General features: G+C 55.3%; 1 protein-coding gene across 1 annotated transcript; it reads left to right on the forward strand.

Annotated features, from left to right (window-relative positions):
• Window positions 1-4,004: 4,004 nt before the first annotated feature.
• On the forward strand, window positions 4,005-6,478 carry LOC121357290 (class II histocompatibility antigen, B-L beta chain-like). Its single transcript, XM_041474447.1, has 5 exons — window positions 4,005-4,104; window positions 4,423-4,692; window positions 5,294-5,569; window positions 6,169-6,275; window positions 6,376-6,478. Exons 1-5 carry the CDS (start codon window positions 4,020-4,022, stop codon window positions 6,382-6,384), a joined length of 747 nt encoding a protein of 248 aa, XP_041330381.1. The 5' UTR covers window positions 4,005-4,019; the 3' UTR covers window positions 6,385-6,478.
• Window positions 6,479-15,404: the final 8,926 nt, after the last annotated feature.

Consider the following 15,404-nt stretch of genomic DNA (forward strand, 5'->3'; position numbering starts at 1 on the left):
TCACAGCTCTGCTCCCCAAAAGCAGAGAGGGATGGATGGTGCCTCAAAACGACTCCATCCCACTGAAAATGGCTCAGCTCCACCTCCAAACCTCTCAATCCCGCCTCAAAATTGTGGGGTATGTCCTGAGCCCAAATTACTCCCAGTTGTGGATGTTTCTTGTCCACAAACTTCACCCAGTTGTTGCCATCGAGGAAGTGACAGTGGGCTTTTCCCCAAAAATGGAACACACCTGTGTGGGAAAGGAGGCAGGTGAGGGGGTGCCTCCCCTCACTCCCCAGCAGACCCCAGCATGCCAGAGCAGGTTGGGGGCTCAAGGGACCACCCTGGATGCCCCATTCCCACGCCCTCTGCCCCACGGCCCCCACAGCAGCCCCCCAGGGAGGGACAGGGGGGTTGGGGACTGAACGAGATGGAGACAGGGGAGAGAGAGAAGGGGCTCCCTGCTGCAGACTCATGAGGTGCAGCCTGTCCCAGTGCTCCTTCAGGTGGTGAAATGCCCTGTATCAGGAACCTTGTAGCAGGAGGCTGGAGCAGCAGATGCAAGCACACCCGCCATGGGAAATGAAGTGTACCAAAAACTGAAACCATGCCTGGAGCCACAGGGGTCCAAAGGACATGAGGTGTGTGGTAAACAAGTGTTGTTCCTTTGCTAGGTTGTAAATGTAGGTTATAAGCTAAGTGTTGCTAAGTGTTGTTTTTCTGTCAAATTGCTGAGTAGAATGTGGAAGTTATAGCTGTAAGTTAGGTTAAATACTGTTAAGTGTTATTCCTCTGTTGAATTGCTAGGCCTAAGGTGAAAGTTAAGTTACAAATTATGGTAGAAGTTCAAGTGCTGCTTAGTGTTAGTGTTTTAGGCCAAGTTCCTTTTAATCCTTGCCCGCACTGTCTTTTGTCCCATGCACCTAAACACAACACAACCATCATCCCCTAGGTTTTTCTCAGTTAATTTCTGTTTTGGTTGCCTGGATTTTGTTTGGTTTTGTTGTTGCTTGTTTTTTTTTTTTTTTTTTTTTTTTTTTTTTTTTTTTGTTTTGTTGTGCCTTATCTGTCCTATAAGCAGTAGAGTGAATCTTGCCAGTGAACTTGTTGTGCTTTGTTGCTTAATGTTACCGCGATTGAAAAGGGTCTTGTCCCATTAAATATCTCCCAAGGCTGCAGCCATCTCAGTGGCCAGGACCTGAAGGGGCGTGGAGTTGAAACCAATGAGAGCATCCAGACCGGATCTTTCAAAGGCACTGTGCAATGTGAACTTTTATGAGGGAACATTGTCAATATTCATTTTACTTTATTTAGTAACAATTCAATTGTATTTTGTTACGTGTGAGGAGGGATAGGCTGGGAAAGTTTGTGCGTAATGGAGTTTTTTATTCAATGTATTTTCAAAATTGAGATGTGACAAATCCAGACTTTGACTCCAACAGCAGTGTCTGGTTCTGACTGCTCTGCTTTTCACGCTGAGATCCCAGTTCTTTCAAATCCTGTAGCCAAGGCTCTTGGAACACAGAAAAGCTGGGAATCAGGTTAAAGCCCTTGGAGAGTTTGCCTTTTCCGTACATTCCACATCTCCCCTGGTGTCCGTTCAGCCTCTCCACTCCTGTCCTGGTGCACATTGCTGTATCCAGAGTTCAGTAGGTGCTTTTATAGATAGATAGAGACCTGTGATTATTGTATATGCAATTGTCTCGGAGTGAGTTACTGTGATGGAACATTCCATGGTCCTCTACTTTGTGACCAAAAATGGTTATTGTATCTTTTAACCCCGGGAGCTTGGGACCGGGCGGGGAGAGGCTCCTTGTTTGCTGCTGTCTTGCTTTACAAGGCAGGTGTCTGCTGGGGAAGGCAGAAAAAGTTTCTCTTGGACTGGAGAACGCAAACGCCGTCCCTCTTTATTATTAGATTAGTGAAATCAAGGGACTCTCAGGCAGAGGAATGGGGATAGGAATAGCAGTTCTTTACTGGTGTGTATAATAAAGCAGAGAAAGAAGAGCAGCTCCGGCGCTGAGAACAAACAGAGGCCGAGCCCAGTCGCGGCCTTTGGGCTGCGGCGCTTTCCCCTGTGGTGCAGTTCCGGGCAGCGCCGGCAGGGGCGCTGGTGGCTCCCGGGGGGCAGGGCAGGTGCAGTGATCCCCCCGTGGCTGCAGGGGGCGCTGCGGCGCGGGCTGGGGGAGCGGGCGGCAATGGCGGCTTTGTGCCAAGGTGGGAAGGGAGGGAAGAGGCTCCGCTTCACAAAGGCCGGGGGCAGCCGGCTGCGGTGCCCCCAGCAGGGCTCTCGGAAAGCAGCAAGCTGGGCCGGCAGCGATGCGCAAAAAATCCCAGGGCGGTGGGCGAGATGTATCAAAAACTCTACGGCAATGGCTGGAACCTGCGGGATGTCCTGGCAGGATGGGGATGTGGGGCCCAGCAGCAGACGAAAGGTTCCCCGCTCGGTTGTGGTGGTGGCAGCGAATTCCTTTCTCCAAGCAGCAGGTCTGACTGTCCTTCTCCGAAGCCCAGGAGAGAGAGAGAGCGCGTCGCCAATTGCCCAGTCTTTTTTCCTACTCGTACCTCTGTCGTTCCCCCCAGGGGAAACTTCGGAAAAAACTGGAGGAGTTCCCCCTCCCCACTATCTTAAGCACACAGCTATTAGTGCTTCTTTGCGACTCAATGGGAAAAAATTCCATGAGTAACAAGGAAAGAAAAGGAAAAAAACCAACCCCCAACAGCTTCGCTGGCGTCTAGCTGCTCGGCTTTTCCGCGGCACTCTGTGCGCACCGTGGTTTTCTGTGTGGCTGAAAAGCTCTTTTGGGCCAGGCAAAGAAAGGATTTTCCCTTTCCTCGGGCGGGAGAGGCTGCAGCGGGCCGAGCCGGGAGAGAAAACAGCCCGAGGCTTCAGCGCCGCCGCCTCAGCTGCCGGGAGCCAGCGGAGCCCGGCTGGGGAGGAGCTCAGCGCCGGGCGAGCCCCGGGCTCTGCTCTCCTTCGGGACAGCCCCGGCTTGGCTTTTCCCCTGGGGGAGAAGCCGGTGCCACCTGTGCCCCGTGTCGGGAGCGGGGATGTCTCTGGCATTTTGGGTCTTTTGTCCCAGGGTGTGTGTGTGGGGGATAAGGGCTGACAACTCAATGTCTATTAACTGGTTTTTAATTTTTTTTTTTCCATGCCTTATGGGCACTCTGTTTGTTAATAAACTGTTCAAGTTCATCTATTAATTTTCATTTCCTATTGGTGGAAAGGGATTATCGGAACCCTGTAGAGGGAACCACACTGACTCCTGAGTGTCCTCTTTTAGTCATCTCTCAAGCTGAGACACCCTACAAGTGCTTGGAATGTGGAATGAGCTTCAGCCAGAGCTCCTGCTGATCCGGCAGCAGGAGATGCAAACCAAGGAACATCCCTGCTGGGGCTTAGATTGTGGGAAGAGCTTCAGCAAGAACTCCCACCGCATCAAGGACCACAAGATCCACACCGGGGAATGACCCTGTGAGTGTGGGGAGTGTGGGAAGAGCCTCAACCCGAGCTCCAAGCTCGTCACCCGCCAGCACATCCACAATGGGGAGAGGCCCTGTGAGTGCCCCGAGTGCGGGAAGAGCTTCGTGCGCTGCTCCAGCTCCATCCCCCATGGGAGGATCCACGCTGGATGATCCCCAGTGACCCCGTTGGGCAGAGCCCTGGTGACCCCGATCCGGGTGATCCCTGTTGGGTGGGGGAAGGTGTTGGAGAGATTTCTTTCCCCTCTCCTTGTGCTGCTGTGATTCGGTTGGTAACAAATTCACACCCTGTGCCTAGGCTGGGTCTGTTGCGCCCGTGCCGGTGCTCCAGGCGGGATCTCTCCCGATTCTTCCTCCAGCTCCTGGGCCTCTCCTCAGCCATTTAGAGAGCCAATCAGAGCGCTCGGCGCTGATGACACCCCAGTTGCCAGGCAGACCCACAGCGCCCAGAGCTCCTCACCTGGACTCCACCTGTGCTCCGCCTTCGCCCCTGGACTCTACTGCGAGGGGAATTTGGGGAGGGGGGAGGTGTCAGACCCTGCCCGGCGCTGGCCATGGGGCGGGGGGCGGCAGCTGGGGCCGCACTGGTGGCACTGCTGCTGCTGGGAGCCCCCCCGGCTGCGGGCGCCGAGCTCTCGGGTGAGCGGGGGATGGGAAGGGAAGTGTTGGGAGGGTGGGAACGGTGGGGCGTGGAGGGAAACGGGGGAGGTGGGACCCTCAAATTGATGTGGGGGGTGGTGCTGGCGGCTAAGGAGTTATGGAAAAGGGGGAGGAAAATACAGAGAAGGGTGGAAAAGAGGAAGAGGGGCCGCGGGAAGAAAGGGCCTACAAGAGGTGGCACGTGGGGCACAAGGAGTGCAGACTGGGGATCCGGGGTTGCCTCTGAGCTCTTGGTTTGCTGTGGGGTGCTGGGGGCTGCTGGTGAGGCACCCTCTGACCTGTGTCCTGCACACACAGGAGTGTTCCAGGAGATGGTTAAGTCCGAATGTCACTTCTTTAACGGCACCGAGCAGGTGAGGTTCGTGAAGAGGTTCATCTACAACCGGGAGCAGTACGTGCACTTCGACAGCGATGTGGGGCACTTTGTGGGGGACACCCCATATGGGGAGGAGGTTGCCAGGCACTGGAACAGCGACCTGGAATGGATGGAGCACAGACGGGCTGCGGTGGACAGGCACTGCCGGCACAACTACGAGCTGTCCACCCCGTTCCTCGTGGGGCGCCGAGGTGAGCGCGAGGAGAGCGTGTCCCCTCGTGAACCTGGAGCCCCTCAAAACCTCCCTGGGAATAACCCCAGACATGTCAGCCCTTCCTGTGCCCTTCCCTGTGGCCTTTTGCCCACCCCGCAGTGTCCCGGAGCTCTCCTTGTCTCTCCCAGTCCATCCCAGTCTCTCCCAGTGTCCCTCGTCGTGTCCATCTCAGCCTAGCGCGCTGCTGACGCCTCTCAGCCAATCAGAGCGCGTGTCTCTGATGACTCATCAGTTGCCAGGCAGATCCGCAGCGCCGAGTGCCCCGGGCCGGACTCGGCCTCCCAGTGCCGCGCGCGTCATTCCCAGTTCCTCCCAGTGCCGCCCCAGATCCTCCCAGTGCCACAGAAATCCCTCCCAGTGCCAGGCACTTCATTTCCAGTCCCTCTCAGTTCATTCCCATTCCATTCCCAGTCCTTCTCTGTCCACTCTCGGACTTCCATTCTCTCTCCCAGTGCCCTCCCAGCATTATCCAATCCCCTCCCAGTCCCTTCCCAATCCCTGTCAATGTTACCCGAGTCCTTCTCCGCGTCTCCCATGTCACGCGCATCTTATCCCAGTGTGTCCCCAATCTCTCCCAGTGCCCCCCACCGTGTCCATCTCGCTGGTGCCCTCGAGCTCCCAGCCCGGTCCTGGTCGCCTGCTCTGCTCCGTGATGGATTTCTACCCTGCTGAGATCCAAGTGAGGTGGTTCCAGGGCCAGCAGGAGCTCTCTGTGTTGGTCACCGACATTTTGCCCAACGGGGACTGGACCCACCAGCTCCTGGTGCTGCTGGAAGCGCCCCCCCGGCGCGGAGTCACCTACACCTGCCAGGTGGAGCACGTCAGCCTGGAGCACCCCCTGAGCCAGCACTGGGGTATGGCCCGGCCCCCACAGCGCCGGGAAAGGGGGAGTGGGACTGGGGGGTCTGGGAGGGGAACTGGTGGTAGCTGGGAGTAACTGGGAGGGAGTTTGAGGGAGGCAGGGGGTAACTAGGAGAAGGGTTTGGATGGCCTGGGAGGGCAGAGAAGAGTTTTGGAGGATGCTGGGAAGACTGGTATGCAGTTAAGGGTTTCCTGATGGATTCTGAAAGGGAACATCCTGGTGGTGCTGGATATAACTGGAAGGGAGTCTGACGGAGCTGGAGGGGCTGGAAGCAGGTTGAGGATGTAAAAGTGGGGCTGGGATGGGAGTTGAGTGTGCTTCAATCTACTGGCAGTGATCTTGGTGAGTCCTGGTGGGACTGGGAAGGGACTGGGAAAAGGTTTGGGAGATCATTGGGAGATGGTGTCAACTGGGAGGGGGTTTGGGGTCCTGGAGGGATGGGGAATGGATTTTGGTGGTACTAGGGAGGTTGGATGGGGATAGGAAAGAGGTCACATGGTCTTGGATGGGCTGGAGGGGTATGAGGGTGCTTGGAGGGGCTTGGGGTGTCTGTGAGAGGTTTGGGGGTCCTAAGCCCTGCGGAACCCCCAGAGATGCCACCGGACAGTGCCCGCAGCAAGATGCTGACGGGGGTCGGGGGCTTTGTGTTTGGCTTCGTCTTCCTGGCGCTGGGGCTCGGCTTCTACCTGTGCAAGAAGGTGAGGGGGTGTCCCGGGGGTCGTGTCCCCCCTCCCCCAGAGCGTGTGTGCTCCCCCTGGGGCCCCCAGCCCGGTGTAACCCCCTTTTCTCTGCCCACAGAGCTCCTGAGCCGCCGCCGGCCGCAGCCCCTCCCCGTGGCCTCGGGCCCGGCCGGGACCCCCCCGCTCCATCCCCGCCCTGATTTTGGGGAGGTCGTGTGTCCCCCCAGCCCCGCTGCTCCCAGTCACTCTGCCCCCGCCCTGCTGCTCCCAGTGCTCCAAATAAAGCTTCCCAGTTCGCCCCGATCCCATTTATGGGGGAGCTGTGTGGAGCAATTTTGGGGGAATGCACAGGGATACTGTGATGGGAGGGGGCAGAATTGGCTCCAGGGTGGATCAGGAATGGGGACGCCCGTGAGTTCCCTGTGTGTGCCCCCACTCTGGGTGCTGGGAGCCCACCCTGGATGTGGGCGAGGAGCTCTTGGGTGAGAGGGGGAGCAGCAAAGGGAAGAGGGGAAACGTGTTTCAGAGGGGGGTAAGAGGAGGGGGGACAGCAGCAGAGGGGTTCCCGTGGAAGTCCCTTAGTGTCCCCAACACTGGATCTCTTGAGCAGCTCCCTGGTGTTCTGGGGGGGGAAGGGGGGTGTGTAAGCAGAACCTTCCTGGGGGGGGGGCCCTAATTCCTTCCTGGGGGGCTCCAGGGCTGGTGACTGTGCATCTTTCTACTTTTATACTTACTTTCTTTTCCTTTATAAATTTTCCTAAGTGTTATTTTAATGAGAGATGGTAACAAAAAGGGATCCAAACCTGCTTTACATGGCAAAGAAATTGTTCTAAAATAAACCCAACAGAGATATATTGATAAACACAGATCAGTCACTGTTGTTTTACTTTAATCTGTGCCAGGGCATCCATGAACCAGAACCTTGGTTATCTTCACCTTCAGGAGTGGATCAGAACAGGAGCCACTGTTGGAAGCTTCTGGAAGACATGGGGGAAGCTTCTGGAAGCTCCTCACAGAAGCCACCCCTGGAGCACCCCTGTTTCCAACACTGATCACACAAACCCAGCACACTGCCTGACATGGATTACCAGGAATAGGGGTCACCAGGTCTCTGCCCAGCGGGGCTCGCTGTGGATCACCCAGCGTAGGTCCTTGTTGCCTTCTGCTATAAGGCAAGGCGACCTGGTTTCGACGAGCAGCACGGCGACCCAGACTCACCAGGGTCACTCGGGCCAAAGACACAACGCTGACACCGATGTGCTGGGCGGTCAAAGGTGTGTATTGTCTCATCTCGTAGGGTTATATAGCCTAGGGGCCTTCACTAGGTCAGAAGGGGGTCTGCAGTGCCATCTGTGGTTAGTAAGGAGTGGAAAGTTACTACAGTTAGGGGGGTTACATTCCTAGTTACATTCCTAGGGTCATCGCCTATCTCAGGGGATTGAGGGAAAAGGAAATCCTGCTGCTTTCCGTCACATCGCGTGATCTTCCGTTCGCCTGTCCCTATCTACCACATTTCCCCCCACCTTTTTCACAAATGAATGAGGTAGTCATAGACATAGGCACTGAAATGAGGTATAAGGTTGTAATTTGACAAGGGAAAGGGGTTTGGTAAACCTGAGTAAGTTTTTGCCAGGCAAATTTAGAAAATCTTGTGTCTGGCAGTATTCCCGGTTGAATTCACAGCATTTGTTGCCGGCCTATGAACGGGATGTTAGCCCGTTCTAGGCGGGTCTGAACGAATGAAACTAGCTTGTTCAGCAGGCATGGTCCGAAGGTAATAGCTAAAAGTAGCATTGCCAATGGACCTATTAGGGTAGAAATTAGGGTGGGTAGCCATGGTGATCGATTGAACCAGGACTCGAACCAACCCTGTTGGGCTTCCCTGTCTTTCTGTCTCTGAGCCGGTCTGTTTCGGAGTTCTGCCATGGAGTCTCTGATGACTCCGGTGTGGTCTGTGTAGAAGCAGCATTCCTCTTTCAAGACGGCACACAGGCTTCCTTGTTGCATGAACAGGAGGTCCAGTCCTCGCCTGTTCTGCAAGACCACTTCTGAGAGTGAGGAGACTGACTTCTCTAGGAAGGAAATGGATTTCTTGATCCTCTGCAGGCCCTCATCGATGGTCATCTGCAGCTGGGACAGCCCTTGGTGTTGGGTCGCTAGGGCTGAGACACCCGTGGCCGTTCCAGCTGCTCTTAGGCCGAGCAGCATTGCGATAGTTATACCTGTCATTATTTCTCTTTTGAGGCTGGGTTCCTCAAAAAGGTGGTACACCTCTTCGTCTGAGTGGTACAGGACCCTAGGAACAATCAGAACTTGGACACAGAAGTCGTTAGAATCATTGAATTTGGCAAGGAACACACAGGGACTTACTCCAGATCGCTGGCAAACCCACATCCCAGATGCGGATGGGACTACCCACTTATTGTTCTTTCTGTCGTGCTTGACAACTTTGGTGCAAATGTTGCCTTTCTGGACTTGACTCAGGGTGATTCCTTTTTGAGGGGTGTCCCACCTGCACTGGTGAGGGGCGTCGGCTGTGGAGTAACTGAAGGGGGTATTTAATGTGACTCCTTCGTAAAAGGGGGGTTTGACATCGTAACAAAGCCAGCAGGAGTCGGTTAGGTTCGGGTTGGAGGCCGTTCCAGCTGCTCTTAGGCCGAGCAGCATTGCGATAGTTATACCTGTCATTATTTCTCTTTTGAGGCTGGGTTCCTCAAAAAGGTGGTACACCTCTTCGTCTGAGTGGTACAGGACCCTAGGAACAATCAGAACTTGGACACAGAAGTCGTTAGAATCATTGAATTTGGCAAGGAACACACAGGGACTTACTCCAGATCGCTGGCAAACCCACATCCCAGATGCGGATGGGACTACCCACTTATTGTTCTTTCTGTCGTGCTTGACAACTTTGGTGCAAATGTTGCCTTTCTGGACTTGACTCAGGGTGATTCCTTTTTGAGGGGTGTCCCACCTGCACTGGTGAGGGGCGTCGGCTGTGGAGTAACTGAAGGGGGTATTTAATGTGACTCCTTCGTAAAAGGGGGGTTTGACATCGTAACAAAGCCAGCAGGAGTCGGTTAGGTTCGGGTTGGATTCGTTCAGGGATAGAAAGGTTGCTTCTAGCATGCGAAGGATTGGGTCTGAGTCTGACCCGGCTGAGCGGTCTGTCTGAAAGGTTTCCGCACGGCCGGTCGGGATATCGGTGACCTTTGTGGGCAAGGCTTTAGGGTAGGTCGTGTTTCTCCCTTTCTGCGTGTTTTTAATCACTTTGTTGGGTCTGACCGCTCGGGGTGCCGACGGTTGGAGCCTGATGATTCGCACGTTCACCCCCTCTTTCGACCCTTGAAGGACTACTGTCCACGCTTTGCCTATGGCCCAACTAGGGTGATCTGGCTGCAAAACTGTCATGTTGTAGTCTGTGCATTTCCGAAATTTAGGAATTTTATGACGGTTTCGATAGAAGCTTCCCTGGAGGAAGACGGGTGTTTTGCAGCCGGCGGGTGCCCAGGTGAACTGTAAGAATTTGTCGGGCTCTTGTGGCTCCCACCCAGGCCCTGACGGTCTGGCATCTGTAACAATGGTTTCGAAGCCCCAGTACCCACAATATCCCCACCCCGGGTGATTGCAGTAGTTTTTTCCTGGGTTTGAGGCTGGGCACCAGTAGGATAGGTACATGTGTGTGGCATGTGAGGATGCGAAAGTACTGCTGGCGGTGCTGCGCAACTCTGCCATTGTACTGCCGGCAGGGGTGCGAAACTGACTGTCTCCTGGGGGGGCACGGGGTACGAGGGTCCCCTGCCCCACTGGGGGTTGGCACAGATGGGCCATCTTGCACTCGCAGCGGGAGGAGGCTGAGTATGGCCCGTGCGCCCCCTCCCTTTCCCGTTTCCCCGGGGCCGGGATCTACAGTCCCTAGCGAAGTGGCCTCTCTTCCCGCAGCTCCAGCAGATCCCTCTCGGGCGTGCTTGGAGCAAGGGTGCTGCCAGGGAATGCTGTGCCGGCTGGGGGCAGCTCGCTGCGACGTGGCCTGCCTGACCACATTTAAAGCACGCCATTGCGCTGGTTAGGGGGCGGATGGCCGCTTGAATGGGTGTCAGCTGTTCTCTTACAACATGTTTGATCATGTCGGCCAAGCTGGCCCCGGTCGGCAGGGAACGCAAGATATCTTTGGTGACGGTATTGCACTGCTGCCGTAGGCAGTCAGCCACCACGGGGCCCTTTGCCACCTCAGGCAGGGTAGAGGCGTCTACCGCTGCTTGCAGGCGATCTACAAACTGCGTGAAGCTCTCACTCTCTCCCTGCTTTATGGTGGACCACGGTGGTGGCTTGGCTACCACCCGACAGGCAGCATGTATGGCTTCTCTGGCAGCTCGGGATGTTGCCCTGACCTCCTCAGCCCGCAGTTGTGCGGCTTGCTGCTGTGGCGTAGCCACCTCGTCGTGTTTCCCCAGCAGTCTGGACAGGCTGGAGCCGTGCAGCTGCTGCCCTTCCCCAGAAGCCTGGGCTAGTGCGATTGTGCAGTGATCCTTCCATTCCTGCTTAAATAAAATCAGCCCCGCCCCATCAAAAAGCATGCGGCTTATTTGTGTGATATCAAAAGGGAGCAGATCGTCATTGCTAAAAAGGCCATCCACAAGGGTGGATACTACAGCTGAGTTGATCCCTTTTTCTGAAACCGCTTTGACAATCGCTTGTACGTCTTTAGGGTTTACCGGGGTATATGTCCTTTGTTGATTCCCCTGTGGACCGGTGACTCTCCCCGGGAAAGCGCGTATCGCGGCTGCGGGCGCCCAATTCGCACAAGCTATTTTTATTTTTCCCCAGTCGGTGAGTTTGTGTTGCAATTGTTTCCTGGTGTTGCTTAAAGCTTTATCCGGTTTCGCTTGAAACCGCATTAATTCTGTTCTCTCCGCTTCCGAGTCGCCGCTAGACTCGGTCAGCTCTGCGGAGCTATCTGATGAGCTGTCGCTCGACTCAGAGCCGGAAGTTGACTGCCGGTACACTTCCGGCCCTCCCTGCCATTTTGTGCGGCTCCGACCCCGCCCCTCCCTCCGGGGGTGGTGCCGGTGCCGCTCCCGCCCCCTGGGTTTGCCCCGCCTCCCGCAGGGCGGGGTCTCTCCCTTATATGGTAGCAGCATTGGGCGCGGCTCCCGATCGAGTATACGCCCTCTGCTGGTCTCCCGCGCATGCGCATCAGCGACTACTCGCGCCTCCGGGCTTTTCCCGCCGCGGACTCGCGGGCTCCGCCCATCCCCTTGGTCGCCGGCGCCATGTTTGAGCGTGTGCGGCGGCGGCGCTGCTCGTGTGTCCGTGCCAGCCGTTCTTTCGGCGTCCCGGGCCTCCTCCGCCAGCTCCCCCCAAAAGGATCGCGCGCTCCGCTGTGCCTCCCTCGCCGGATCGCTGGCCGGCCACGAAGGGACGGGCAGGGAAACCGCGGATTTTTCGGAAGGTTCCGCGGGGGGGCTGGGACCCGGCGGGCTCCGCGGGAGGGTCGGGGGGTCCCCTGAGGGCTCCGGGGGGTTTGGGCTCGGGCTCGGGGAGGGGTGGAGCGCGCCCGGCCCCCGCGTGTTCCCGCCTTCAATCAGATCGCTCTCAGAGGCGGTCTGCGTCGCTGCTCCTATCCCCAGCTTTGGTGCAGCTAATAAACATGCACGCGCGGCTTTCCACGTCTCCTGTTCTAATAATGCCTGGCGTAGGGCCTCTTCTACTTTCCCCCACGCTTTGAGGCTTTTGCTACTGCCTGAGGATTTCGTGTCCTCTGCTAAGGCGGCAGTACATTTCCCCCACACCTCTGAATGTAATATTTCTACGGGGCGTTCAATCGTCCCCAGCTCGAGGAGTCTCGCGATAGCAAGATTAAAATTCCTGAGCTCACACTTAATTCCCCGCTGCTCATGAATCAAACTTACGACCTTCGCGATAGCTTCCATGGGGATCGCTGGTCCCGGGGGCGTCCCCCCTGCGCTGCAGACGGACCCGCCGCTGCAGCCGCTGTCTCTCGTCCCGGCGAACCCCGTTACCCGAGCTCCTTCCCGGGTTTCGGCACCGCATATATTGCCTTCTGCTATAAGGCAAGGCGACCCAGACTCACCAGGGTCACTCGGGCCAAAGACACAATGCTGACACCAATGTGCTGGGCGGTCAAAGGCGTGTATTGTCTCATCCCGTAGGGTTATATAGTCTAGGGGGCTTCACTAGGTCAGAAGGGGGTCTGCAGTGCCATCTGTGGTTAGTAAGTGGAAAGTTACTACAGTTAGGGGGGGTTACATTCCTAGGGTGATCGCTTATCTCAGGGGATTGAGGGAAAAGGAAATCCTGCTGCTTTCTGTCACATTGCGTGATCTTCTGTTCGCCTGTCCCTATCTACCACAGGTCCTCCAGGGGGTAATGGAGTTGGAGCAGCGTTTGAAGCCCTTCCCACACTCGGGGCACTCACAGGGGTTCCCTTTCCAGTGAATCCATTGCTGTACGGTCAAGGTAGAGCTTTGGGTGAAGTTTTCCCACAGTCAGGACACTCCTAGGGCCATTCCCCAGTGTGGATGTTCTGGTGGTGAATCAGGTGGGAGCTCTGGCTGAAGTTCCTCCTTCACTCCCCACACTTGCAGAGCCACTCCCTAGAGTGCAGGCGCTGGTGGCTGATGAGGTTAGAGTGGTCACTAAAGCTCTTCACACAGTCCCTACACCTGTAGGGCCATTCTCCTGTGTGAATTATCTGATGGCAGAGCAGACAGGAGCCCCGGCTGAAGCTCTTCCTACATTCCAAGCACTTCTAGGGCTGTTCCCCCATGTGGATCTTCTGGTGCCAGATCAGGTAGCAGCTCCATCTGAAGCTCTTGCCATGTTCCAAGCACCTGTAGCACATCTCTCCAATGCGAAACCACTCAAGGACCACCAGGTCAGAGCTCTGGATGAAGCTTTGGGCACCTTCCTGACACAGGATAGGTCTTTTCTCCTTGGAGCATTGTGGGCTGTGTTTGGAGACCCTCCTCGTGGGATACCACTGTAGCTTCTCCTCCCCATTGTATTCCTGTGCCATGGAGTCACTCAAAATGGCCTGTTCCACGAGGTTCTGATGCAGGGATTTGTCCTCCCTGGTCTCTGTCAGTGCCTGGGGAAGGAGAGAGAGGAGAGAAAGGAGAGGAATGAAGGAGGGATTGAGGGAGGGAGGGAGGGGGGGGGAATAAGATGGGATGGGATGGGATGGGATAAGATGGGATGGGATTTGCCTCCATGCAAGCGGGAAGGGGAAGGACATCCCCCAAATCCATCCCTGGCAGGACAGTGTTGGCAGTGAGGTTGTCCTGCAGCCAGGGGCGATGCTGGGCTGGGAGATGGAGCAGAGGAGAGGGGGAAAGGAGCAGGGACTTCCTCCTCGCCTGCCTGGGTGCTCCTGTCTGGTGTCTCCACTTTGGTTGGTTTCCCTCTGTCTGGTCTGCTGGGGGTCTCATGTATGTTGGGGATCCCCCATCTCCAGGATCTCTCCTTCTCCCAGATTACCCCTCATTGAGCTTTGCCTCCCTCTGGGCTGTCAGGGGTCCCTCACTTCCAGTGTTGCCTTATCGTGGCAAGGGTCCCCTGAACGGGGAATAATTAACATTGACTCCATGATTGCAGGAGGCTGATCAATTGCTTTGTTAAACTACACTACATTATACTATACTACTCTTAGGAAACTTGTAACCCTTACCGACTGTCCAATACAGCTTTAACCTATTTGGTCAATCAATCCAAAATCCAGTGTCCAAGTAAGAAACACCCTTTGGTTAACAATCTCCAACACATTCCACATGTGCGCAACAACAGCTGCAGCAAATGGAGATAAGAATTGTTTCTCATTCTCTTCTCTGAACTTTCTCACAGCTTCCCACAGCTTCCCGGGAAAATGCTGGGACTGTGTCTCTCTCTGTTCAGAGGATATGTGATTACCACATTGCCTCTCTCAGTTCTCCCCTCTCCAGGGGTCCTGGCCTTCCCCCAACCCTGGCTCTCCTCAGGAGTCCCCAGAAATTAAGTTCCTGGTCCCCCTGCCCTGGTCCTGGCTGATTGCCATGTAGCTCCAGGGATTCCACATCCCCTACCAACCACCACGGCTCAGCTGCCAGCAGGAGTCCCCAGACAAATATCACCTCTGGAATCCCCCCAGCATCTCCCGAGGGACATTTGCAGATCAGCTTTGGAGTTCTGCAAAATCCAGATGTCACCTCAATATCAGCAAATACTGAGAGACACCCCAACTCCCCCTGGATATTTGAGGCAAGCTCCCCCCCCAGTCACCTGGGGGAGGTGAGGGGGACTGAGGCTCCCAGGCTGGGGAGGGCTGCAGATATGGGTAGGGTGGATCCATGAGCTTCCTGCTATTCCTCCTCCCCTTCCTCCTCCTCCCTAATTCCATCTCCTTTTCCTCCTATTTCAATTAGTACAATTACAACTCAATAATACAATTCTACTTCTCCAAGGCCCATGGGTGTCTTTCACAGGGATGGACTGGAGTGAAGACCAAGATTTCAGAGGCAATGGGGTGGAAACTCCTCAAAAAAATTCTCTTCCACCCACCCAACCCAACTCCATGGATACTCATACAATGCCAACATGTAAATACTTTTGGTTTGGCCTTAATTTTCTTGTGATTCCTCCTCATTCCTTTAAAACACTTGAAAGTGGGGTAAAAATAAAGAAGTTGAAAAAGGACATGTAAAACCCTTCTATTTTACTGATTTTTGGGGGAGAAATTTGAGTTCAGGGGGATGTTCCAGAGGATTTGGGGATTCCGTGGGGATGTAGGGGAGTCTTCTGCATCAGTGTGCACAGCAAAAGCCAAGAGGGATTGACTAATCATCTTAAACCAACACACTCACACTGAAAATGGCTCCGTGCCTCCCCAAAATCTCTTGATACAAACCCCAAATGGCTTAATTCCACTTTCACAACATCTTGAGTGGGGCCTCTGGGCAACGTTTGGGCAGACACAGGGTGTCTCATCCCCAGCGTGGATCCTGCAGTGGGAGATCGAGTCCGTTCTCTGGCCAAAGCTCTTCCCACAGCAGACCAGTCTCTTGCCATGATGAATCCTCGGGTGGGAGCACATCACCAGTCAAACGAGGTTCACCACAAGTTATGGACACATTTGCAGCTGTCGCCACCAATGAC

Source organism: Pyrgilauda ruficollis, unplaced genomic scaffold (assembly GCF_017590135.1).
Source record: "Pyrgilauda ruficollis isolate IOZ18807 unplaced genomic scaffold, ASM1759013v1 scaffold320, whole genome shotgun sequence".
Lineage (NCBI taxonomy): Eukaryota > Metazoa > Chordata > Aves > Passeriformes > Passeridae > Pyrgilauda > Pyrgilauda ruficollis.